The 26,881-nt window shown below is 37.2% G+C and overlaps 1 protein-coding gene across 2 annotated transcripts in view; it reads left to right on the top strand.

The window, feature by feature from the left end:
- The window catches only part of FNDC3B (fibronectin type III domain containing 3B), a 329,131-nt gene that overhangs the window by 167,807 nt on the left and 134,443 nt on the right, over positions 1-26,881 (top strand). For both annotated transcript variants that reach the window (XM_012736403.2, XM_012736402.3), the window contains exons 5-6: positions 13,922-14,165; positions 17,912-18,193. In XM_012736403.2, the coding sequence (XP_012591857.1) occupies positions 13,922-14,165; positions 17,912-18,193 (526 nt within the window). The remainder of the gene's footprint in view (positions 1-13,921; positions 14,166-17,911; positions 18,194-26,881) is intronic.

Genomic DNA, 26,881 nt, shown 5'->3' with positions numbered 1-26,881 from the left:
ATTGAGAAGGCAGTAGGATGCCTGTGTAACATCTTTAAGGCAGGCATTACATATATTTCAAAGAAATGAGGGTGGAACCAAAAAAAATGTCTTAGAAGACTTTTCATCATCAAGAGATCTAAGGAGCAAAATACATTATTGTTATGCAGTTGTGGAAAGAATGAATCACAAAATTTTAAAAAATCCTCCTCCAGGTTAGACATATTTGAGAAGTGCTCAGCATGAGTTGTCCCTATGCTGGTTAATTCTGCATCTTATTCCCACAGTCCTCTTTCTGAAATACACATAGCTTTCTTGTTCAGATGTAGAATTGTACACAAGTAGAGTTAAAGTTCTGTAGTGTGGTGTACGAGAATTCCTAACACTCAGTCCTGCTCACCTTTTAAGGGGCATGTTTACCTGTTGCCCCACATTGCAAACGTGTTAAACTTCTGTTCCCTAAGTAGTTTGGGCCCTCTTTACAACTGCATGCTTTTGTGCCCATAATTTCTCACTGTCTGGAATATTCTAGAGCCCTTCTTTGTCTGACAGTTCAGTTATTCTTTCTGGTCAAATGCTCCTCCTCAGTGTGACTGTTTTAGAACCTATAGTGCAGAAATAGTGGTTCTGTTCTTTCAGCATCTTTGGCACTTTTCCCCTATGTCTGTCATGGAACACAATGCATTTCATAATTACTCAAAAGAACTCATATTGCCTCCTAGGAATTGTGTCTTAGCATCTAGAATACTGCCTGGCACATAGTAGGTACTTGATAAATGTTTTTAAATGTATTATGAGCATCCAAGCGTCAATAAAATAAGTGTAGGAGAGGTTTATATATTGCTTCAAAGATTTGCAGGTTCAAGTTGAGTAATATAATGCATAATAGCTGGAAAATAACAAGATCAGACTGATCCATACCTGGGAAAAATGAAATGCTCTGAATGTGTATTTAAAAGAGAGAGAGGAGAGTGGTAAGACAATTCAATGGAGGAAAGAATAATCTTTTCAACAAATGGTGCTGGAACAACTGGAAATCCACATGCAAAAAGAATGAAGTTGAACCTCTACCTTATGTTATATAAAAAATTAATTCAAAATGGATTATAAACATAATAAGTGTGAGAACTAAAGCTATAAAACTCTAGGAGTAAAATTTTATGACCTTGGCTTAGGCAATGAATTCTTAGATGTGACACCAAAAGCAGGGGAAAACAAAAGAAAAAAATAGATAAATTTGACTACATCCAAATTAAAAATTTTTATGTCCCAAAGGATATCACTAAAAACTGAAAAGTGGGAAAAAATATATACAAATCAATATATCTTAGAAGAGACTTGTATTGAAAATGTATAAAGAACTCTTAAAATGCAAGAATATAAAAGACAACCCAGCTTAAAAATGAACAAAGGATCTGAATAAACATTTCTCTAAAGAAGATATACAAGTGGCCAATTAACACATGAAAAGATGCTCAGTCTCATTAGCTATCAGAGAAATGCAAATCAAAACCTCACTGTGGTATGCTTTATACACACTAGGATGCCTATAGTCAAAAAGACAGATAATATTAATAACAAGTATTGGCAAGGATATGGGAAAATTGGAACATTCCTACACTGTATGTTGTAATGTAAAATAGTATAGCTGTTTTGGAAAACAGTCTGGCTGTTCCTCAAATGGTTAAATACAGAGTTACCATATGACATAGCAGTTACATTCCTAAGTGTACACAAAGAGAAATGAAAATATTGCCACACAAAAACTTGTACATGAATGTTCATAGCAGCATTACTCATAATGGCCCCAAAGTGGGAACAAGCCAAATATCCATCAATTATGAATGGATAAATACAGTGTGATATATCCATACAATTGAATATTATTCATCCATAAAATGGAGTGAAGTAATGATATATGCTAAAATGTGGATGAACTTTTCTTTATATGTTGAGTGAAAGAAGCCAGACACAAAAGCCATGTATTGTATCATCCCATTTATATAAAATGTCCACTGTAGGCAGATCCATAGAAACTGACATAGATTAGTGGTTGCCAGGGGCTGGGAGAGGGAGTAATGGGTAGTGACTATTAATGGGTGTGGTGTTTCTTTGAGGTGACGAAAATGTTCTGAAAGTAGATAGTGGTGGTGCTCACTTAACTCTGTGAATGTACTAAAAACTACTAAATTGGACACTTTAAAAGGATGGTTTGTAACTTGTCCCAATTAAGAATCAGCAAACTCTGGGGGAGCTGGGAAAAATGGCTACACCTGCTCTGGATTTATTGGTGGTGGAGATGGTGATAGTAACTACTGTGTATACTGTACACTGTGCTAAATGATTTATGTCTCCAGTTTTCATCATCCTGTCTTTACATATGAGGAAGCTGAGGCCCCAACTAGAACCAGGATTGCAACCCAGGCATTTCTGTTTATACTGACCTTTCTTACTACAACACACTCTTGAAGTCAGTGGCAGAGCCTGTCCTTATGGGTGTGTTGCTTTCTGGTCGTGTGAATATAGATGTGTGGTGTGCATACTTACATGTCTCCCATTTTAAAACACCAGCTACTCATGTATGGATGGTCTGTTCTTATAAGAAAATTGAAGAGGGAGGCAAGTGAACACTTAAAGATGTTACATTAGTAACTCTACACTGAGGGAATGGAGAAATTCTTGATTATAACAAATTTGTTGTATAATAAATAGCTGAAAGCAGGTGCAGAGAAAATTTAGGCTAAGTTTTTTTTTTCAACTGTGAAGAAAGTGGAGTTAGTTAAGAGGGAACTTAATTTACAAGGTCATCATCATCTCCATTATATAAAAGCATTTGTGAGTGTGATTAGAGTTGAAACTGAGGAAAAACCAGGCAGGTAATACAATGGGGGAGAACATGGACATTACCTGGAGAGTCCTTCCTTCAAATTCCACTCTGGCTACTTTGTATGTAACTTTTATAAATTATTTCACCACATATGTGAATACCTACTTGATGTGGTAGAGGGAAGAATTAAGAGAGATGTTATGTGAGGTGTAGGCATTTGATAAATGGTAGCAATTACAATGAAAAAGACTCTGTTACAGCAATTCCAGTGAAAGTTTGGCAGAGCTTGCCTTCCTAAATATATACTGAAATCACATGGTATGAAGCAAATTTTTCCTTCCATTGTATACTGGCTGTGGTTCTCTTTTTTTTTAACCTCATCATTAACTTTCTGAATAATTTATGTATATATTAATGAAAATTTCTTCAGTAGCTGCTTAAGAATTTTATTTTCCATGCTTCCATGGTAATTTATGATATATTTTTCAAATGATATAGGAAAAACTTCATATTGACCCAAAGATTAAAAAAGCATATGAAAAGAAAAAGTTGAAACATTAAAGCTAATGTTTTGTCATTTGGGACCACCATTATTTTTCCAGATTAACTGTTGTAATCCTAAAACTTTGGATAGTAGTCAAAATAAGTAGTTTTGTTATTATAGCAGAGGTACACACTTTGCCTCATTCCATCGTTTTGGGAATTAGTTAATGGGTCAGTACCTGTTGAAATTATATATATTCCATTTCCCTTGGCCAGGGAGAGACAAGAAATATATTGAAAAATACATTTAAATTTTGATTTGGTTGGTCGTTCTCCAGTGGGGACCAGAGTTGGCCAGAAAGCAGAAGCCCCTGTGGAGAAATAATGGGGCCTGCTAGGTGGAGGCCATGGAATACTTTCCCCCCTCATTTTGCAGAGCCAAGGCAGCTGAGCTTCAAAATTATCCTCAACTGCTTCCTTTTGGTAATTACAACCTGGGATTAAACCACTGCTTTGTTTCACCTTCAACATTGTGAAAATGATGAACAGAAAGGAGCATGGGGAATTGTTCTATGCCCTCACAAAAAATTGGACCCATTTGGCAGCCAATAATGAAAACTAGATTCTCTTTGAAGAGTTTAAGTCTTTTGGAGGAATTGATTTTCTATAGGAAGTTAGGAAAATGTTCCACAATGTACAGAGTGTGTACATGGGGGTTGGGAAAGGTGCTGTGGAAAAGAGCATAGTACTTAGGTACCATTTAGTTTTCATTATCAGTGGATTTGCAGCAATTTTATTTTTTATTTTATGGTTTATTTTGTCTGAAGAGCGATTACAGATAAGGTTGGCAATGCTAAATTAATGTACCAAGGGTGTCCCCTCCCCGCAAAGTATTGTGCAAGTTTCCTCTTTCTGAGCCTTTTCCTTGTTCTGCACTTTCTTTTTGATTTCTTTCCTTTCTTTCTATGATCCTGGCATTGTGATATCACAGAACACAGAATTAGCAGTAAGAAATGTAGGCCCAGGTGGGGTCTGCCTCCAGCTTGCTCTGTGATTTTATTTATTTGGGGGTATCACTGGTTTGTTTACTTGATATTGTCTGTCTTCCTTTCAGCATTTAAACTCCACATAAAGGCAGGGATTTTGTGTGACTTTTCATCAGTGGATTTCCAGCTCCTTGAAAGGTGCCCAGCACATAATAGGCATTTATCAAATTTAGCTGGCTGGCTGGAGCCATTTTTAACTTGTGGAGGGCAGAGGAGAAAGGAAAATGTTTGAGGATCTCTGAGGTTCTTTTCTAATCTAAAATTAGGTGATTCTCCTCTACTGTTCATATTGTTCCTTAAAAAGATGATCAAGTGAGAATATAAGTAAGTTTCCAAAAGCAATCGTTACCAAAACAGCGTGGCACACTCACTGATATGTAGCATTTCATTGGCTAGAATGCTATTCTTTACTTCTAGACAAAAATGAGTTGATTTTCATAATAATATTGAGACAGTGTCACATACAGAAATGACTTCTGAATCATTGTTAAATTTTGTCCATTACACTGCATTTGATTTACTACACAGTTATTATCGTCTATCTTTGTAAATTAGTAACCCATATTTATCATTATGTATTAACTTTTTAAAGTAAAACCTTTTCCTAACCTGTTGGATAACAAAACTTTACCTAGGTTAGGTGAATCTTGTATTCCTATATGTTCTTTGAAACCCATCAGGTTCACAAACTTGGACTTATAATATGTTCATTTTGATCTGTGATAGGCATTATATGAGTTTTGTCAGAATGGATGCTTAATTCTTTCTCATGATAAGGAATCCATTGGCAGACTGGGGAAGTGTTTTTAAAAGTAAAATATAAAACTCATAGACACAAAGAAGACCAATTATTTTGAAGTACAGTGCTCAAATTTCTTTTAAAAGGTGTACAGTAATTTTTGTGCTGCTTTATTAGCACATTAAATAATACCTAGCAGCAGGTCTAGTAACTACAATAATTTTGAAGTTGTAATGATCATAAATATTGTTACTAGAAGTGGCACGACATTTCCAGTCAGAGTACTTGGATATGAATCTTGTCACCTACTTAGCTGACCTTAGGTTCTGTTATTTAACCATACCTGAGAATTCTGCATCTTGAATTTAGGACTATAATGTTGCTTATGTTAGATTGGAGTTGCTTATGTTAACTGGATTTATTATCTGGATTTAACCATTCTCCCTTCTATCTGTACTTTACCCATTGCCTAGAATATCTTCAGAGTATTACAATGAGTCAAGTTCTGTGCTAAGCATTTATAAAATATTAAATGATATACAAATTGTAGGAGTTGTTATTGTCACCTTTGATTATTACATCAAATCGATCAGTTTGGTATTTGACCTTCAGCATCAGTGCCTAGTCCTACATTTTTCATATGCCCTGCTTTGAGAAGAGGCCTCATGGCTCTCTGCAGTATCTTGAGAAGCTCAGCCCTCTCTAATGGGAGAGGAGGAGATTCTCTGTGCCCATGGGGTTCTCTAGTTGGGGCAGCTGGGGTATGGTAAGATGAAGCTGAAGCCAGCTAACTGAAGGTCCATCCTGAGGTTGGACCTTAAGATGTTGGGGTTGCAGTTCTTAAGATGTTTTTCTTAACCTTGCTGGGCTTCCTTCTTAATTTAGAATTTCTTAATAAATGATTGCATTGTCCCCCAACTGGAGTGTTACATAATTCACTGAAGTAGTTGGATCAAAGAGATAACACAGAGACTGTAGGTGTTTCCATCCTCCACTCCAACCCTCAGTGGTTGCAGATCACTGGAAAGTAGTACCTATAAAGAGCCAGGTGTGTCTTGTAAGGTAATAAAAGTTGATTTGGTTTATATATGCCCTAGTTGTGCCTCTTTTGCCAGATTAAAGACTTACATAAGTGTAGGTAGAAGCCCAGCTTTTTTTCTTAGTGTATAAAAGTGTTGGCATGTAGAAAGCCAATGGATAGATTGCCATTTATGGAGCTGTCTCCTTGTATCACCCTGGGATAAGCCTTTCTATAAGATTCATGCCCAGAAGTACAGAAGACAGGTGTTGTATCAATACCTTCAACTTTGATCCTCCTTTATAGCAACACTGGATTTGTTACTTGAATCTAACCATTCTCCTCTCAGTCTGTGCCTTACCCATTGCCCAGAGTTAGTGTGTGGGTTAAATATTAAGCACCAATGGGAAATTTAAGATGTCTAGATATAAATGAGTGTACATGTAAAATGTTTAGGGGCTTTTTGTTAGCCTTAGCTTTGATCACTTACAAAGCTGATTAAATTGGGTGCTTGGACTTAACCATTGATTAAGCACTGTTTGAGAAAAGCAATTGGAATTTTCAGGGACCTTTTTCTGATTTAGGAGAGGATATCTACTATCAAGCTCTAACTACTCCACAGGATAATCCTTTGTTATTATGTAAATGAATTTTAGAAACCTAGAAATATTACCAGTCATTTATTTTTCCATTTGGATACAAAACTAACCATCCTCTGTGCTGAAAGGAGTTGCTCCTAAACTTAAGAGGGTTTATTGTCTTAGAATATAAATGGTAGTGAAACACTGGAAAGGTCAAATACTCTTTCATTAGTGTTAGCCATTTACACATATAAAGAGAAATGAGGTTGCAAAGTAATGTTTGGTGCTTTCAAACACAGTTTTAATCACTGAATTTGAAAAGACAGAAAAGTAAGTCAGGAGATTAGGATAATATATTCAATTCTGCCACCATTTAGAAATTTTCAATTATTATAGGTACGTAAGAGTTGTATGTATTTATAGGATATCTGCCACATTTATAAGTCAAGTAACTTAACTTCATCTATAAAAATAAAATGTTTGATCACTTGCTTCTCTAACTCTTTTGTTACTCCTTGAATTTATTCTAATGTTTGCTTTCTTATGGTTCTTGGGTGGTGGTGAAGGGAATTTCATCCATAGCAGCAATTAGGGAAGGTACAGTGCTTATATTTCACATCTCTACCCTACATGAAGAAAAAGCTTGCTTTTCTTTTATATTGTTTACAATATTAGAAAATAGAAAGGGAGATGGAAAAGGAAAGTGAGTGCTGATGGTTTTGTACTCCTGCTTGGTAATGAATAAAATAAAACCAATCAACTTCATTTGGCATGAAAGTAGAACTTATATTGAAGATGTATGATCTTTGTGTTATAAATACTTGAAGTGCAATCACACTTATTTAAAATAAGAGGATCAGGAACACACTTATTTAAAATAAGAGGATCAGGAATGACAGATAAAAATTAACTTGGTACAGATTATCTGAAATTTTAGACTAGGATGTCAACTGTTTACCAGAGTTCTAGACAAAAATTTTGATAATATGTTTATATTCTTGGCTGACATCAAATCTAAGCAGATAAACTTCATTGGGGGGGGTTGCTTTTTTATTTATTTGTTCATTTAACCAACATTTATTGAAAGGCTTCTGTGTGCCAGTTGCTTTTGAGGGACTTGTAGCTGGGTGGAGAGACAGCTCTGTGATCAGCGCTGTAGGACACAGGTGCTGGGGGAGAGGTGAGCACCAGCCCACTGGGAGGACTCTGGGCTCATGGCCTGCCTGGCCCTTTGGTCCATGTAGCTGCATTATATTCACCGGCCATTTTCTTCTCTTTGGTCACTGCTTGCATGCTCAGTTTTACCTAAGACATCTTCTCTTTCTGGAATAGCCTGGGAGCTCCGTCAGACATGTTGGCAGCAGTTAGAAATTCAGCTTGAGCCTGACTTTCACAGACTCCCTTGGCCCCGTTTTCTGTGTCTAGGCCGCTCACTCAGTGTTTCTCGCCACCCCAGCAGACTAGCTGCCAGTTACTCCACGCTGCACTCATTCGTGGGCTCACATGTATCCATGTACAGGGGCTCCTCTGCCTGTTTCCTGGATCATCTCTGGCCATCTGGGGCAGCCCTTTTCACTTTTCTTTGCCTTCTGCCTTTTAAGCTTCTCGTTTGATTCTTGTGGCTTACAGCCCAGTAGGAGTAGAAAGGGAAGAGTTTGAGGAACTGAGGAGTTTATTAAAATCCCTTTGGAGCATTTCAATTCAGTAAAGGGAACTACCTTCCTGTTCTGTTAGGTAAGAGAAAAAACATTCAAAATATGTGTATTTAAGAGATCCATTTTAATTCTTGAACTCAAAATTGACACCGCTGCTGCAGCTCTGTGTCCTTGGGTAAGTTAGCTTGTCTTCCTTGAGCTTCATTCCTCTTTTTTCTAAAATGGGGTACTTTTAACTTACATGCCTTACGGGATTGTTGGGAGGATTTAATGAGGTGATAACAATAATAGTAGTAATTGATATGTAAGATTTTGCCATTATTAAGTATCATGTACTGTTCAGGAACTTACCATGTGCTGACCTCTTTTAGGTAGGGAGTATTAAAGGATAACAGATATTTGATAACTATTGGTTATATCTTACATCCTTTTCACATCTCTTAATAACCCAGGTTCCTAATTCTCAACAGTTGATTGTGTACATATTCTCAGCATACTTCTATATAATTCTCCACATAAGGAAAACTTTGGTTTACAGACCAATACGAAAATCTTGGTTCTGCCACTTAACTAGTTGTGCATTTTAATCATGCTGTGCCTTGGTTTTCTCCATGTAAAGCAGGGATGCTGTTATCTGATTTCAGGAGGTTAGAGAGGTTAAACAAGATGACTCCTGTCAAGCAGCTGGTGACCACAGGACTGACTGTGAGCTCCCTTCTGCTCCCATGCTTCTGCAACGCCACGTGCTTCTAGGAACTCTCCCACTTGCTGTTGACTCCAGCCTATTTCATTTTTTTTTAATTGTTCTCTTTGTCATACTTATCAAAACACTCGTATAAGACAGACCAAAATTTCTCCCTGTTTAACATTTTGTGCCTTGTTCTCCAGCCACTTGTCCTTGTTTCTAGGTCACAGGATAGCACAAATCTTAGATACATAAAAGATTTCAGTAAATCTGTACTGAACTGGACAAAAAGACAAAGAACTAAAACTAGCTATTTGCCATCAGACTTTCTTCCTTAACCCAAGGAAGATGGCTGAGTGTTTGTTCACAGAATATAAATGCATCACTTTTTAAAAGAGATGCATTTGTTTGTTTGTTTTAAAGCAGATAAAGCTTATAGAACTTAAGGTAGAAGGAAGTTGAATTCAACCTTCATGCTCTGAGGCTCTGATAGGTTGGGTATGTTAGTTTGCTAGGGCTGCCATAACAAAGTAACATAGACTGGAAAGCTTACACAATAGACATTTATTTTTTCACAATTCTGGAGGCTAGAGGTTTAAGATCAAGGTGTCAGTGGGCTTGGTTGGTTTCTTCTAAGGCCTGATGGCCACCTACCTTTACTGTCTTCACATGGTCTTCTTTCTCTGTTTCTTAATCGCCTCTTTGTTTGTTTGTTTGTTTTTGAGACAGAGTCTTCTTTTGGCCCTAGGTAGAGTATGGTGGCATCATTGTGGCTCACTGCAACCTCAAACTCCTGGGCTCAAGTGATCCTCCTGCCTCAGCCCCACTAGTAGCTGGGACCACAGGCGAGCACCACCACAGCTGTCTAATTTTTCTATTTTTAGTAGAGACGGGGTCTCGCTTACTCAGGCTGGTCTGGAACTCCTGAGCTAAAGTGATCCTCCTGCCTTGGCCTCCCAAAGTGCTAGGATTATAGGTGTGAGCCACCTCGCCCAGCTTCTTTTTATATAGATAATGGTCATATTGGATTAGGAATCGTCCATATATAACCTCATTTTACCTGAATTACCTCTTTTAAAGGTCTAATCTCCAAATACAGTCACACTCTGAGGTACTGAGTATTAGGACTTCAACATACAACTTTTGGGACATAATTCAGCCCATAATAGGTAGCAGTCTGAGAACCTGGCACAACAGTCTTTTCCCAGGTTCTGTGCTTCTCTGGAGAAGACACATGAGTGACTATTCTGGTAAGTCATAGAACTGGAAAAAACCAACATGAAGAATACTTTGTCCTGATTTCTGAAACCGCAAGACTTTGTTCTGATGTCTGTAATAGCACTTATTAGTAATTAGTCTAATTCTCTCTTCATAATATTTTTTTAGGCAGTGTAGATGAGTTTTACTATTTATCACCGATTTTTTCTCACCTTTGAATACCCAGCATTTGGTACATAGTACTTGTCAGGAAATAATTGGTGAATTGAAAACAGGTGATTTGTCTGTCTCTGGATGTTGTCACAGTCACTATTTCATACCCCTCAAAAGGAAATGAATGTCTTTTCCGTAGTCATCTATGAAGATTGAAGGCATATTTTGTTGCCTCAGGACTTTTGGACTGAACTTTTTCTGATGTCAAAATTCTTTTACTACAGTAATATATTTATTTATGAATCATCTTTATTAAACAAAGACTGTTGCTGTTACTGTTTCTAAGTTGCTTATTATTTTGTGCATTTATGATTATGGTCCTTAGACTTTCTTATTCTTTGAGGGGAACATAGGCATAATATCCTTAGATATAGATCAAAACCGAATTTGTAACTAAAACATATTGCAGTTTATGTTATAGAAAAATGATAAAATATTCAGCACATATTTTTGATAATTGTTTCTACTTATTTCAGAATTAATACTTGTTTTTAAAATACATCTTTTTAATGATAAAATAGACTTGGGTTTGGTAAGAGCAGGTTTCTGAAAGTGTTTCATTAATGCTTGTGTATGTAAATGTCTTTTACAAATACCACAGAATAATTTGAGATAATTAAAAATGGGGCTGTCAAACAATTTTTATATGTGCAGGCTATTTGTGGTTTCCAAAAGCTACTTAGTTTTCTAACTAGAAACCTTTAGTGGGGAGTGTGTGTTTGAAGGGTAACTTATATTTCAGATTAACATTTATTAATTTTTTAAGTACTAGAAATTTATTTTTATATAAAAAGATAAACTTTTATCTCTATAACATCTTTATTTTTATTTTTATTCCCCTTGATTGGAATTCTTGTCTTTGTTAGTACTTTTTGATGAACTTATTTTTAAAACCACTTTGTTTTAATAAGTCAGAAATTATATAATAAAATGATGAAAATAAATCTTATTGATTATAACTATTCCTATTTAAAAGTCTGAAGCGTTTTTTGTATCTAGTAAGAGCCCTGTTCTTGTTTTACTTCATCAGTCAAGTCTGTGTGGCTGGTTGCCTATCAAAAGTTTTACATTGAATGAAAGAATAAAAGTTGTAAACTTCTAGAAAATAAATGCTTCTGTGGAGCTTCCAGAACTGAATAAAGTTTCCATGAAAGAGAAACATCTGGAATGTGCCTTACTTTTTCCTTAATAGCTGGTTGGGGGTGGGGAGGGAAAGAAGACACTGTAGAATAATGCATTGTTTGTATCAGATGGTTAAAAAAATCTGTAACATATTTATACTAAAATTGTACATAGCGTTCTGTGCAACAGCATACTCCTGCCATGCATTCTAATGCCCGTAGTCCCAGCTACTACTTGGGAGACTGAGGCAGGAGGATTGCCTGAGTCCTGGAGTTTGAAGCTACAGTGAGCTGTGATCATGCCACTGCACTCTAGCCTGGGTGACAAGTAAGACCCTGTCTCAAAAGAAAAAAAAAAGTTGCTTTGATAATTATTAATACATGCATGAGAATTTCCTTTGCCTTGGTTTAAGCACCCCTTTTACATTCACTTAAAAATTAGCAGCCAGCAGCCGTAAATTCATACATGAGGTTAGTGTGATTAGCTTGCCAAGGCCCAGAAGGGGTTACATTTATTAAAGAACACATATAAAGCTATGTCCCTATGTCCTGGGCTTTAGTAGGGAGTATGACTAGGAATCTTATTTTTAAGGAGTTAATGTGAACTATTAAAATAGTAGAAATATGTATGTTAGGTCTATTAATGAATATAAAGATTTATGTCGTCCTTATCTCTTCTTCACTTTTTATTGAGACAGGGTCTTGCTCTGTAGCCCAGGCTAGAGTGCACTGGCATCATCGTAGCTCGCTGCAACCTCAAACTTGTGGGCTCAAGTGATTTTCCTGCCTTAGCCTCTCATGTAGCTGGGACTACAGACATGTGCCACCATGCCTGGCTAAATTTTTCTATTTTTTGTAGAGATAGGTCTCACTGTTGCTCAGTCTGGTCTCGGCCTCAAGCAATCCTACCACCTTGGCCTCCTAAAGTGTTAGGATTACAGGTGTAAGCTGCTGGGCCAGCCTTGTTTTCTCAACAGAAAGATTAATGGTTGTTAATTCAAACTAAACCTGTCTTGTACACTGAAGTGAAGCCTAAACATTGATAGACTTGCCAGTTTGGCTTAAGTAATATTTTTAAAAAATGAAGCTAAGTATGGTTTTTTTGTTGTTAGAATGTTTCAGACACAATTAAGTTATTTTATTTTGGCCTGTAATCAACCTCCTGAGGTGTAATGAAAAATCCATTTCAATATAAAAGTTCAATTGTCTGTTTTGTTTTGTTTTTTGAAAAACGAAACCTCTTGTCAAGTGTGTGCACGATTGTCTCAAATATTTGATTACACTAGCTGGAGTCTCTCCTTGGCAGCCTGGTTCTGGCTTCCAGGTTCACTCTATGTCCCCTTCTTCATAGGGCCCTGACCCAGAGGCCATCTCTCAGCTGTCCCAAACCTACCAATTCTTAAAGTCCTTGAAGCCTTTCCTGATTCTCCCAACTCATGCTGTCATTCTCTGTAGCCCACAGCTTTACCTTTTAGTTATGATGTCTGTTGTATTACTTATTTCTTGTGTCTCACCAAATTGTTTTTAGAGCAGGTAGCATGATGTTGGCCACAGAGGCAGTGAATATTGGCACTGCACTGCCTTAGTTGCCTTTCATGGGTGAATTAAAACACATTTGGAGGAAGTATGGGCAGGATATTGATTGACTTCTTCTGCTGGTACCTGGCTGCCCTTCAGAGCATCTTCCTTCGCAGCACTTATTACGTTGTCAGGACAGCTTGGGAGCAAGGGTGTCCGTCTTGACTTGGGATTGCTCAAGCTTTTCATTGGTCAGAATCCCTTCATTTAATCCACATCCTTAGTCCCAGATTAAATGATCTTTTATGGCACTTCTATGGCTTGTGCCCCTTTGATTCCTTAAGATCTTATGATAATGGAACTGTGTGTATTAAAGCAGAAATGGAGTAGAATGCTGTCAGGCAGATCTGGAAGCTCAGCCCTTGAAGAACTCGTTATGTGGCCTAGAAAGGCTATATAGATAGTTATATTCCATATTCAGAGTCATTCCTAAAATCAGTTTAAGCACATTAAATTCCCTTGTTTTAGATGAAGCCAGTGAAAATTTTGACAAAAATTAGATTTATTGTCAAGCTATTGGTCTCTCCAAAAGGTTTCGTGGGATCAGAATTAGTGGTTGATGAATAGTTTATTTTTATAAATATTAATAGTTAAATGTTATTACTTCTAGAGCTCATTTAACTGTTTGAATTAGAACCAGAATATAATATGCATTAATTTTTTTTCTATGAGGGCAGAGAAAATTAAAATGAAAGGGGACATTATTAATACTGCATATATTCACAGGATACTAATAATATGTATTACATTCTTTCCTTTTGCTTTTTTTTTTGTTTAGGTGATTGAAGACAATACTGGAGTCCGCCGGGTGGTGGTCACACCCCAGTCTCCTGAATGTTATCCCCCAAGTTACCCCTCAGCCATGTCTCCCACCCATCACCTACCCCCCTACCTGACTCACCACCCACATTTTATTCATAATTCACCCACGACTTACTACCCACCTGTTACTGGACCTGGAGACATGCCGCCTCAGTTTTTTCCTCAGCATCATCTTCCCCCCACAATATACGGTGAGCAAGGTGAGTAGATTATTGCTGGCATTGGGAGCTGTTGAAACTGGTAATAGCACTTAAATAGTTTAACAGAGCCCTTTGTTTCTTCTGTAATAAGCATAGTAGAAAGGGATCTATACTATCTGCTGTATAAAACTCACAGGAAATTCCTAGCTTCCTTTGTCCTGAATTGTGTTTTGGAAAAATTACTTTGTGAGTTGTAACTCTTTTTTCCTTCCTATTTTCCCAAATTCTGTCCCCCATATCCACCCCACAGATATCAAGGAATGAGATAGCCACTTTTTATTTTTAAAAAGAGGCAGTGATCTGTCCTATGTCCACGTGTCCTGTTAGCATGCTTGTATTTGAGAGTGACCTGATGTGGTACTTTGGCTCCAGTAAAGGGAAATTGAAAGGCGTTTTGTGCTCCATTTCCAATGTTAGAAGATTGTGAAATCTGAAAAACCTTTGGGTTTCCTGAATGGCCTATGTTGTGATCTTGGCAGAACTCAAAAATCCCCTCACTGTTGACGTGGCCCTTCCAAACCTGTTTTTAGTTTAAGACTAGCCATTAGTGCAGCCACAATTTCACTGGCTGTTACACAAATACTTACCTTGAAATGGAAAAGAGCCTCAGAGTTATCAACATCATATCTTTTTAAAGTTTTGGCCTTGTTGGTTTAGTCTAAGCCCTTCTCTATCAAATTGGATACTAAGAAACTAGATAAGTGACGGTAAAAATTAGACTTTAACCTCTAGGGCTTTGTAAAGTGATTTTTTTTTTCTGAATCTGTGAATTGAAGCATTTTACTGCTACAGACATTTACTATGTTGGTTCAGATAAATTGTATAAGAAATACACTATAGAATTTTTTTAGCAAGTTATCACCTTACTTTCTCTTATCAATTATATGTATATTTCCCTGCATGTTCATCTCACATTGTAATGTTTTTAAATTTTTATTTCCTTTTTTTTCTTGTTTACATTCTAAGCTTTTAGACAAAGTAATTTTTTCTTATTAACAAAATAAAATGAAGATGGGCATTGTGAGTGAAATATCTTGTTATAACTTAGGGATAAAATTTGATTTTTTTTTTCTTAGTAGTCAGAAATTTAACATGATTCAAATTAATCAGGTACTTTTTCATAACAGGGTGTTGGGAGATGATAGCAAAACATGAAATAAATACTTTGATTTCTTAGCAGCATCATTAACTTCCTACTGAAAAAACTGAAAAAATTTAGTTCACTATAATATTTTAAAAAGTAGGTTGGATGCAATGGCTCACACCTGTAATCCTAGCACTTTGGGAAGCTGAGGCAGGAGGATTGCTTGAGACTGAGAGTTTAAGATAAGCCACGCAACATAGTGAGACCCTGTCTCTACAAAAAATAAAAATAAAAAAATTAACCAGGCATGGTGGCACACACCTGTAGTCCCAGCTACTTGGAAGGCTGAGAGGCAGGAGGATCGCTTGAGCCCAGGAATTTCAGGCTTCAGTGAGCTATGATCTGTAGCTGCACTCCAGCCTGGGTGTCAGAGCAAGACCCTATCTCAAAAAAGTATTCAGTGCTTTGACACAATATACATTAAATAATTGAGTATTTCTCAGGGTTTTCTGGCTGCATTTGAGTTATGGTGACATTGTAAATAGCCTTGGCTACTGACTCATGGCTTGATGATACATGTCTGACCTGCCTTATTTTAGCAGTCTGTTAGTGGGATGTACATTATAGTTACTGTTTGTAATGGTGTCCTTTGCAATTTTAGGCAAGACAGCAGTATCATTTAAATCATCATTAGAATTAAACAAAATTGTAGTCCCTTCATCTTATCATGTATTTTGCTCTCATTTCATTAAAATAACATAGAGCCATATGTACAAATAAAAGTACCTTCATTGATTTCAAATTAAAGTAGTAAAACAAAATCTCTTTGCCTTATAAATAAAAAGCCATTTATATATTCTTACCTTAGTTGTTAGTGTGCGTACCCCAAAGCAATTTAAACATTAGTTTCTCAAACCATAAGAGTTAAAAAAGTGTTCAACATGTTTTAAAGATTATTTTATTTAGTGTTCATGGTGAATATTTTAAATCTACATTGTAATGCATTATGGCATTTAGAACATATATTATCCTCTGGTATATTTTGGCATAGTTTATTTTGTTATATGCTCTCTAAATGGAGTTGTATTTGTTTTTACACATTTTCAGCTCAAACTATCTTGTGAAGATTTGTTTTTAAACATCTTACATACTGGAGTCCACCTGGAGTCCAAAGTCTTTTGGAGCTTTACCACTGAACAATTGAAACATTAGTTGTTAAGTTACTTAGGGCAACCATACATTTGTGCTGTGCCTGGGACAGTCCTGGTTTATGTCTCTTGTCTTGGAGAAATTATGAGTGGTCCTCCCTTTTTACTCTCGGAAGTGTTCAGAGTTGGATGATAATTTGTGTGGTCACTCTGTAGATGGGGAACCCTTTTTCTTATAAAGATATAAAGGCCTAATCTCTATGTTATGCTTTGTCATTTTAATTCATGCCTAACTGTAATTTCAAACTGATTTAAAAATTTAAATTTTTTTTTTTTTTTTTTTTTTTTTTGAGACAGAGTCTCACTTTGTTGTCCAGGCTAGAGTGAGTGCCGTGGCGTCAGCCTAGCTCACAGCAACCTCAAACTCCTGGGCTTGAGTGATCCTTCTGCCTCAGCCTCCCGAGTAGCTGGGACTACAGGCATGCGCCACCATGCCCGGCTAATTTTATATATATATATCAGTTGGCCAATTAATTTCTTTCTATTTATAGTAGAGACGGGGTCTCGCTCTTGCTCAGGCTGGTTTTGAACTCCTGACCTTGAGCAATCCGCCCGCCTCGGCCTCCCAAGAGCTAGGATTACAGGCGTGAGCCACAGCGCCTGGCCTAAAAATTTAAATTTAAATAAATTTTTCCTCTAAGATCATAAGATTATTTTGCAGGCTTCCATTTTCTCTTGGGCTACTTGAAAATATGCGTAGTGAAGCCAGCTGACATTCTACTTTTGTCTTACCCCCTGTTACTCCAAGAGAGCAATTTGACACCACAGCTTATTATGTGTGACACCAGATTGCAGAGATGGCTTTTATTTACCCCAATACTTTCTCCTTGAACATTTCGCCTCATTCTGTGAACTTTAATTATTTTTAATGGAAATTTCTCATTTCATTATTTTAGTAAGTTTTCATCCAATGTTGACTATTTTGAATGCCACAAACAACTCTTTATATTCTGGTTGCTGTATATTTTCCAATAGAAATGTTATTCTGTCTACAAGGATAAGTATACTTTTAAGTATCTTGATTCTAAGTATACTTTTAAAGGCAATATTTTATTTTTTTCTAACTTTTTCACGTATTGCAACTACTAAAAACATTTTGACAGGTAAAATCCAACTTAGTTACAAATTCAACTAGAATATGAACTCTTGGAGGATAATAACCTTATTTTCAGTATTCTCCTTAATTTATAGAAAATTTCTGAACACAGTTTTTAATGATTAATTAATTCCTTGATTGGTTAGAAGTGAATGGGAATACTTTAAGTATATAATGTATAAAACACTGTCTTAAAAATATTTTTATGCTGTATTTAGTAATGCTTCAAACTTCTTTTATACTTTAGACTTGTTTCTTCAGAGGCTTTAGACTTGTTTCTCCAGATCATTTGACTGTTTAATAATTCATTATTGAAAATGTAGACTGAGCTTGCATTTGTCATAATCATTCATTTTAGAAATTATACCACTGTATGGAATGTCAAGCTACATTACCCGAGAAGACCAGTACAGCAAGCCTCCGCACAAAAAACTCAAAGACCGCCAGATTGATCGTCAGAACCGCCTCAATAGTCCTCCGTCTTCTATCTACAAAAGCAACTGCACAACAGTGTACAATGGCTATGGGAAGGGCCACAGTGGTGGCAGTGGCGGAGGCGGCAGCGGTGGAGGGCCGGGAATTAAGAAAACAGAGCGGCGAGCAAGAAGCAGTCCGAAGTCAAATGATTCAGACTTACAAGGTAATGCTGGAGACGTTTGCCATAAAGAGTGAATTATTGGGATGGGGACATCCTAAAAGAAGCATCTTTTACATAAGAACATTATTTCATGGTGGTTAGTTTTTCTGTTAAGAATGATGGGGTAGACCTTCTCCGATCTGTTTCTTAGAAAGGAAAGAATATTGCATCATTTATTTTTTATTAATACTACTTTTTGGTCACATGTGCCATGTAACTTTCCATTTAATCTCAATTACAAGTATCTAAAAGTGTTTGTACATTGGCCTACTTCTTTTGTTTTACTCTAAATAGATGTGGAAGAAATTAAAAATAAAATAATTTTTCTAAGTGTAGGCTAATTTAAATCTCAAAATAATTATATCTTATGAAACCAGATATAATTACTTCCACAATGTACTAAAATTTATTGTTTTATAACAGGAATATATTTCTGTTTAGTTTCAGGCATCAGTTATTGTTTAATGCCACCTTTTGTATCCTGAATGAAGTATTCATAGACCAAGAATGTGATGGAGGAATAAGGGCTACCACATATAGACAGAGAGACATTGGCTTAGAAGGGCATATATTTTTTTGTAGATTAATCTTGTGGCTATAGATCAATTGATGTGGGAGGAAGATATATGTGTTTTAAATGAAGTTTTGCAGTGAAATTTAGACACAACCTATTTTGATGTCACAGGAGGAAAAAACAACAGGCTTTTTATATAGACATAGGGAAGACTTATTTAAGTGAAGCAAAAGAGGGTAACATTTGATTAGGTAGGTGAGTCTATATAGTAACCAGCTATAAATTGCTAGATAACAAAGACATGACCAACTATAAAAGACAGGAAAAGAACTGATTATGATTCTCATTACACCTACTGATTCTTTACTGCATTTCATCCAGGTAGAAACAGGGACTGTGTCTGTGAGAATGTATTTGTGAATGAAAAAGGTGGAAGTTGTATGTATTTGATTGTTAGGGATGACAGCCTCTGACAGGAGCCAGGAAAGTTAGGTAAAACCAGACGTTGGCATCAACATTTCCCCCACTGTTATTTAGATTAGTGAATTGTAGTATGAGAATCAGAAATAGTAAGATACAGTGAAACGTGAACAGCAGTTTCTCTGAGTGAATGTGTCATGTATTTTTAATTTTGTTCTTTATTCTTACCTTTATTTTCTAAATTTTTTGTAGTTATACATTATAATTATTAAACAAAACATAAACAAGTGTCATATAAAAGAGACTGAAGGTTCAAGAGGCTTTTAAATATCTAATTTCTAGTCAAATGATACCATAATTTTTAGTCAAATGCTACTATAATATCTAAGTTTGAGATTAGCTTATTAACACTTAGGCCATATCTATATAATAGAATTCACACCAAAAAATTAGGGATAGGTTTTCCTAAAGAGAAATTTTGTCCAAAAAAGAATGTATAAGCTGTTCAGAAAGCTTATGAATTTTGAAGTACTTTGATTATTTGACTTATTCTTTAATAATTTTTGCCCTGCCTTACACTAAAAGTGATTTAAGGCAGATGATAGATACATATAATAGAGCAGATTAATAAATTTAAGTAAACATTAAGGGCAAAAAGGTGATAAGGGAAGTTAAATAAGATGAAACATGTTGAAGCTACCACAAAAATTAATGCAGTTATGGATTAACTTTGGCAAAAGTAAATACCTTTCTTATACATAGTTATTTCGTATCACATATATCTAAATATATAAGCTGTTCTGTATTTTAATATAATAGTTGGAAAAGAGGAAATGGATTTGCATTGAAATCTATACCAAAGTGGTTGTATACCAAAGTGGTTGTTAACATAAGTGAATATATTTATAAGCATTTTGGCATTGTATTTCATGAGAGAGAAAGTATTTGGAGTACCCTTGGTTTTTGGTATTGTGTAGAAGACATATTATTTTGTTGGGTAATAGTGAGATCACTTTTGCCCCGGGCTTCTTGGAACATGTGTTTCATGATGAAAAGGAGAACGAGTTTAGTTTGTGGTTTGTTGCTCCTTTTCTCATCTCGTTATTGCCTCCTCAAAATCACCTAAAGTGCTACTCTTCATGTGGTTTAACCATGAAACAAACAATCAGATGGGATATTTTTTTTTTTTTTTTTTTTTTTGAGACAGAGTCTCGCTTTGTTGTCCAGGCTAGAGTGAGTGCCGTGGCGTCAGACTAGCTCACAGCAACCTCAAACTCCTGGGCTCGAGTGATCCCTCTGCCTCAGCCTCCCGAGTAGCTGGGACTACAGGCATGCGCCACCATGCCCGGCTAATTTTTTATATATATATATATCAGTTGGCCAATTAATTTCTTTCTATTTATAGTAGAGACGGGGTCTCGCTCTTGCTCAGGCTGGTTTTGAACTCCTGACCTTGAGCAATCCGCCCGCCTCGGCCTCCCAAGAGCTAGGATTACAGGCGTGAGCCACAGCGCCCGGCCGAGATGGGATATTATTTTATTCACTATCACTCATTTCAATAAGAATCTGAGGGAATTTATGTATTGGATAAAAAAAAATGTTTACCCAAATGAGTGGAAAACTTATATTACACAAAAACTTGCACACAAATGTTTGTAGCAGCTTTATTCATAATTGTCAAAAACTTAGAAGCAACTAAGATGTCCTTCAGTAGGTGAATAGATAAATAAACTATAGTACGTCCAGACAAGGTAGAATATTATACAGTACTAAAAAGAAATGAGCTATCAAGCCATGGAAAGACATGGAGGAACCTTAAATGCATATTACTAAGTAAAAGAAGCCAATCTGAAGAGGCTGCATACTGTCTGATTCCAACTCTATGACATTCTGGAAAAGGTAAAACTATGGGAATAGTAAAAAGATTAGTAGTTGCCAGGAATAAGAAGAGAATGAGGAGGATATAGGCAAGATGCAGAGGATTTTTCTGGCAGTGAAACTATTCTCTATGATACTGTAATGGTGGCTACATGTCATTACACATTTGTCCAAACCCATAGAATGTACAACACCAAGAGTGATCCCAATGTAAACTGTGGACTTCGGGTGATAATGCTGCGCCATTGAAGGTCCATCAGTTGTAACAAATGTACACTTGGGTGGGAGTGTTGATAGATGAGGCAGGCTGTGCACGAGTGGGGCAGGAGTGCGTATTGGAACTCTTTGTTCCTCCTGCCAGTTTTGCTGTGAACCTAAAAGTCTTCTAAAAAATAGTCTATTCAAAAATAATAAATATCAGAAGGGACTGAGGACAAATAAGGTGAAGCCATGAATAAGACTGTGTGAAAGATTGCTGTAGAGTTGCTTAATGTGGGCCATATATTTGGTTCTGAGCCTCCTGATTGTCAAAGCAAAGAGGAAAATGTGTGTTTGGTGGAGTAGGCAAACATTAAAGCACCTCTTGTTCATGGAGTCCATTCTGTTGCTCATAACGTTTCAGTTGTGTCTGCCTGTCTGCCTCAGAATGTGGTTGTTGGCTCAGAGGATTCCAAAAGACTGCTTTCTGCTGTCATAAATGCGAGCATTCTTCCAGTATATCTCCTGTCGGAGTTTACTGCAACTGACTTCTGTATTCAGTAACTAATTTCTTAAATAACTTTTCAATTTACAATAGTGCCTGATTAATATTAAACTACAGTTAATGCTAGTATGATATACCTGTTTAGGCTCATATGGAGTTTGTACAAGAATAGGATACATGCTTAACCATGGCATGCTATGTTTGGTATTTTTCTATATTCTACTTAGCTTAAGTTGTCTTCATTTCCAGAGTAAGCCAACCTTTTTACTTTATAATTTCCTTGCATTTGATTGAATCTATTAAAGCTTTTTACCTTTTTACTACTTACAAGGAGCAAATGTTAAAAAAAAAATGTTAAATTTGTACCTGGTCCTGTGGTAAAACTAAGCACACATAAAAGAATCAGACAACTTATGTTAATAAAAACAACCATATTAAAAATATGGAGATAAATTAATTATTCTCTTAAGTGCTGGTTCTTGGTTAACTGTGCTTTGGGAACACTGGTGAAACTTCAAAAACAATAGAGACCTGGGGACCTCATGTCAGATGTACTAAATCAGAATCTTCTTACCAGTTTTGACATCATGTTTTGGCATGTTTTTGGCATCATGTAGTGGTTTTTTTGTTTGTTTTTTAATCAAACTTCCATTGGGGATAATTGTCAGCCAAGAGTGAAAACTACTTTTCTAGTATTAAGGATGATTACAACTAGTTCACTCAGCTGTGCACAGTGTGAGGTAGGGACTTTATCTGTTTTATTCACCATTCTCTCCTTTCTAGTACTATGTCTGACACATAGTAGGCACTCAGTAAATATTTGTGAAATGAACCCTGTATTCTTAATTGCTTTGTTTTCCAGAGCAAGCCTTCTGTTTGAACACATGCAGCTATTGTACCATTTCCTCTTCCTGGAACAAATTGCTGTATTGCTCAAGGATACTGTTCTGTGGCTAACCACTCCTTTCATTTATTATTACCTCCAGGAAAACAGGCATGACAGAATTCCACAGTACCCTCAGAAATATAGGATTCCTATTTCCTTGCAATCCCTTAGAGCTAATAGAGTGATGTGGCCTGAGAATAATTGGGACATTGGTATTAGACAACAGTATTTGGCTTAGAATTGGGCTTTGGCTCTTGCTATTTGCTTTTAGTTTTCCCTGAATGTCTGTCCTCATCTGTAAAATAGGTGTTTTAATTCCCATATTAAATATTAAAACTAGCCTAGCTTAGTTTTTAACACCTTAATATAATGGTAACCCTTATTATTTGAATATTCTTATTATTTTCCTCATCCTCAGGACTCTTGTTATTATAGGATTATCTCTCAGCCAAGATATCTCCTCCCCAAAACAGGCATCTCTCTACTATCTCATCTGATGGGCCTTTCCCCTTGCCCCTTCTCCTGTAAGCCAGAACCCACCTTCCTTTCCTTAGACCCCTCTTACATTTTCAAAGGTAAAACCCTGCACTCCTGACTTTGAAAGTTGCTTCCAGCTCTCCTGAGAGAAGTTGCCACTGGGGTAGAAATGCACCATGTATTCTGGGGGCCTCTGCAGAAGAATTGGTGCCTGATTTCACACATCCTCTTGTCACCTCATTATGTGACCCTCCTAGCTTTGAAAGAGAACTACAGTGGATGGCCTTTTGGGGTATCCTTTATGATGGACCCTGTCCTTGGTGTCTCCTTATATATTTTCTGTGATTCCCTTTGCTCCATCGGATCCTTAAGAGACCTCCCAAAAGGGCCACCAAATGTTTTAAGATGTGTAGTTATCCATTTCCCCCTCCAGCCCGCATCCATGTTATGGTGACACCTGAATCAGATCTGAACATGTTGTGAGCTGTGATCATGCCACTGTACTCCAGCCCACGTGACAGAGTGAATAAAGTGTTTTAAATAAAATAACACATTATTCCCTCCTTAAGAACCTCTGTGGTGTTCAAGATTGTCTACAGAATGACATCTGGATTGCTGGACATGGCACATGCTAGCTTCCTGTGGCACTTCAGATTTCCCCCTAGACACCCTGTGTTCTGCCACATTTCATGACTATACCTAACTTTTCTTGGCCTGTCCTTCCAGGTCCTCTTCCTAGCAAACTCTAACTCAGCCTTTCAAGAACCAGCTCAGTTATTATTGCCTCTGTGAAGACTGCCTGCCCCTGCCCAAGATACTATAATGGCACATAAGTTAGGGCAAAATATTTCAAGAATTTTTGCCCCCCTCTTTTCCCCTCTCCCAGCATTTGATTTTAGACCAGTGCTTGGGCATCAAGTCCACAGATGTTCAAGAACAGGAATGGAAAAATGTGTTCTTGTATGTGGAATATTATGCAAGAGCTGGGCTTTGAGCCTGTTTTGTGGCCAAAACCCAGTTAAAATAGTTGTATTACCTTTCATCCCAGAAGCTAAAGAAGTTTCTGGTGCTCTGTTAAGTGAGAAGGAAGTTTCATTTCTTCCATTTTATTCTTGACAAAACCAAAGCATACAATTTTATAGTAAGGAAATTATTCAGTGCAATACAGTGGGTCAACATCTAGGTTTCTGACTGAATTCCCCCCTCCCCCCAGTTTTCAGCCAATTGTAGCCCCTTTGTCATATAGCCTCAGAAAGGAGAGGGAGGCTGTTAGTGTTGTTTTAGGAAGAATTGTGTGAATTTAGAGTAAAAAATAATAATCCTATGTTGAGAATCCACTGTCTAATACCATGAAAAGACCTAAGCAATACCAATAGTGTGTGTGTGTGTGTGTGTGTGTGTGTGTGTGTGTGCGCACACGCATGCGTGTTTGTGTATGAGAAGGCGGGTAAGGTTGAGGTGGGGGAGGAAGAGGACATCCAGAGAGCAAAGTCACAATTCCAAATACTTTATTGTGTATAAAAGTATGTGGCATGTGCAGTTGACACTACTGACCTCTCCCTCCTTTCCATGCCTTACCCTAAGAGTGAGGATGTCTTCTTCACACATTACTTGAACATTCTAAAAACATAATGAAATTATAAGATTGAATAGTTTGTGTTTTGGACTCTGTGATATAGAACAAATCATTTCACTAGGCCTAAGTTTCCTTTTCAGTAAAATGAATGGGCGAGTTAGGGTCTGCCGGCCTGTTGGGGACTGGGCTGCAGAGCTCTGTGCCCCCTCACGCCCTCCCACCCCCCTCATCTGTGGAAAACTGTCTTCCGTGAAACCTGGGGGGGTGGCAGGCCAGTGAAGCTTCATCCATATTTACAGCCTCTCCCCATTGCTCGCATCCCATCATCACCATCCTCTCCCCATCCCCCTGCTGCCATGGAAAAATTGTCTTCCATTAAATCGGTCCCTGGTGCCAAATAGGTAGGGGACTGTTGAGTTAGTATTTGGTTTTCAAAGTCTTATCAATGAGCAGATTCTATTTTTCAGTCTGTGGATCTCTGTAGTTAAATACAATATCCCTTCAACCCACCACCATCACACACATGCATGTTCATGCACATACATGTACCCTGAAAGAAGATAGAGTTAGCACTCCTGTGGTTTGAGGAGGAAACCTGGGTCCTTGTCACCATCCACAAGGCGTTCTCAGGGATCTAGCCCTAGCCTAAGCCCAGGCTACTCAGATCCCAGGCCATCAGCATTAGCACCATACAGGAGCTTGTAAAGACCTGTGCCCTGATGGCCTGCTCTAGACCTACTGGATCTGGAGATGGAGCCCAGCAATTTGTGCTGCATCAGGTGCTCCAAGTAATGATGAGGCACAGGAGCATTCGAGAACTACTGGCCCTTTGAGTGCCAAGCAGTTTTTAACTAAGATTTTAAATGATAAATGGAGGGGGGGGGACAGGAGGCATTCAGTTAGAACACTTGAATTAAGTTGAAGCATATTCCTTGTAGCATCTGTATAATGATAAGCATATACTAGTGGTGAGAGAGTTCCTTTTGTGTTGCTAACATATAGATAATAGCTCATGTGAGGATCTTTGCAATTTATAGTGCCCTATGGGGAAAAATTGGGACAAAATGGTAAGAACTCCAAATATAGAAGAAAATGAACATACAGCATACTTTTGGCATTTGATCTTTGAAATTGTTGACAATCCAAAGACTCAGTTACACTTTAGATTAAATTCCACCACATAGAGTCATCGTTTCTGGTTGTAACACTGAAAACCAGTAATGAGGATATTATTCTTGTGCTTTCTCCTTCAGAGATCACAAATTGTTCTCTGACTCAAACAGTATTATTTATTATCAGGTTTTTGTATTCTAATTTTTTCTCAGATGTTCCTCCCTTTTTTTCCTCTTACTATATTTTGTGATCACTGCTCAGAAACTAGAATCAGACCACAGATGTTTCCCGCAAATTAATATTAAAGTTTACTTATTATAATAGTGATTATTATAAGAAAAAATACTGTACTAAGGTTTAGGATGGTACTTTTGTCTCTAGAGGTCTGAGATTGTGAATATTTGTGGGTCCTTGGAGTCTGTCCTAGAGGGCGTGGGGAGTCTGGGAGGGCATGGCCACATCTACTGGTGCCGTGCTGGCAGTGGTGTCTTTTGTTTGCAGTGATTTGCCTCATGTTAATAAGGTCTGGAATGTTGGGAGTCAAGGCAGATTTTCTTTTGGAATCTCTTTTGGTCTTTGCTCCCTGTTAGAGATAATGCTGGTGCTTTTCTGCTTAAAGTAGGATATTTAGTGGGGCTTTTGCACTTTACACCTGGCTGATTTCTTCTTTCTCGTGTAAGTTTTTCTATCTCATGGGTGTCTACCGTCCTAGTCATGCTTAGGTGTTTTGGAAGACTGGAGAGAGATTGGATCATTGGTTGTGGATGGGGCGGGGTTCTATTTTCCCCCTGGAGTATGTGCTTCCATTACTGTATTTCAGCATTGCTTTCTCTCTAAAGTCTGTAGCTGTTGTTGAATCCTGTGTGTTTTCACCTGCCTGCAGCTGCATATGAATTCTGAACATGGCAAAAATATCAAGAAAACATGAAAAAAAATTAAAAAGTGAGCTCAGGTCAGTGGAATTCACCCACTTGCTGCCAAGTACAATCTGAAGAGTGAAAATAGTCCAAACAAAGCCCAAATAACTTTTAGTTTTTAAAAGGACAATGTGGACCCCTGGATTAGAATACAAGAGACATGAGACATTCTTCTTGGCAGGAAACTGGCAATTAACACCATCACTT

Source organism: Microcebus murinus, chromosome 1 (genome assembly GCF_040939455.1).
Source record: "Microcebus murinus isolate Inina chromosome 1, M.murinus_Inina_mat1.0, whole genome shotgun sequence".
In the NCBI taxonomy this organism is placed as follows: domain Eukaryota; kingdom Metazoa; phylum Chordata; class Mammalia; order Primates; family Cheirogaleidae; genus Microcebus; species Microcebus murinus.
The sequence above is the reverse complement of the archived record's forward strand: the minus strand, read 5'-3'. Positions and strand labels throughout refer to the sequence as shown.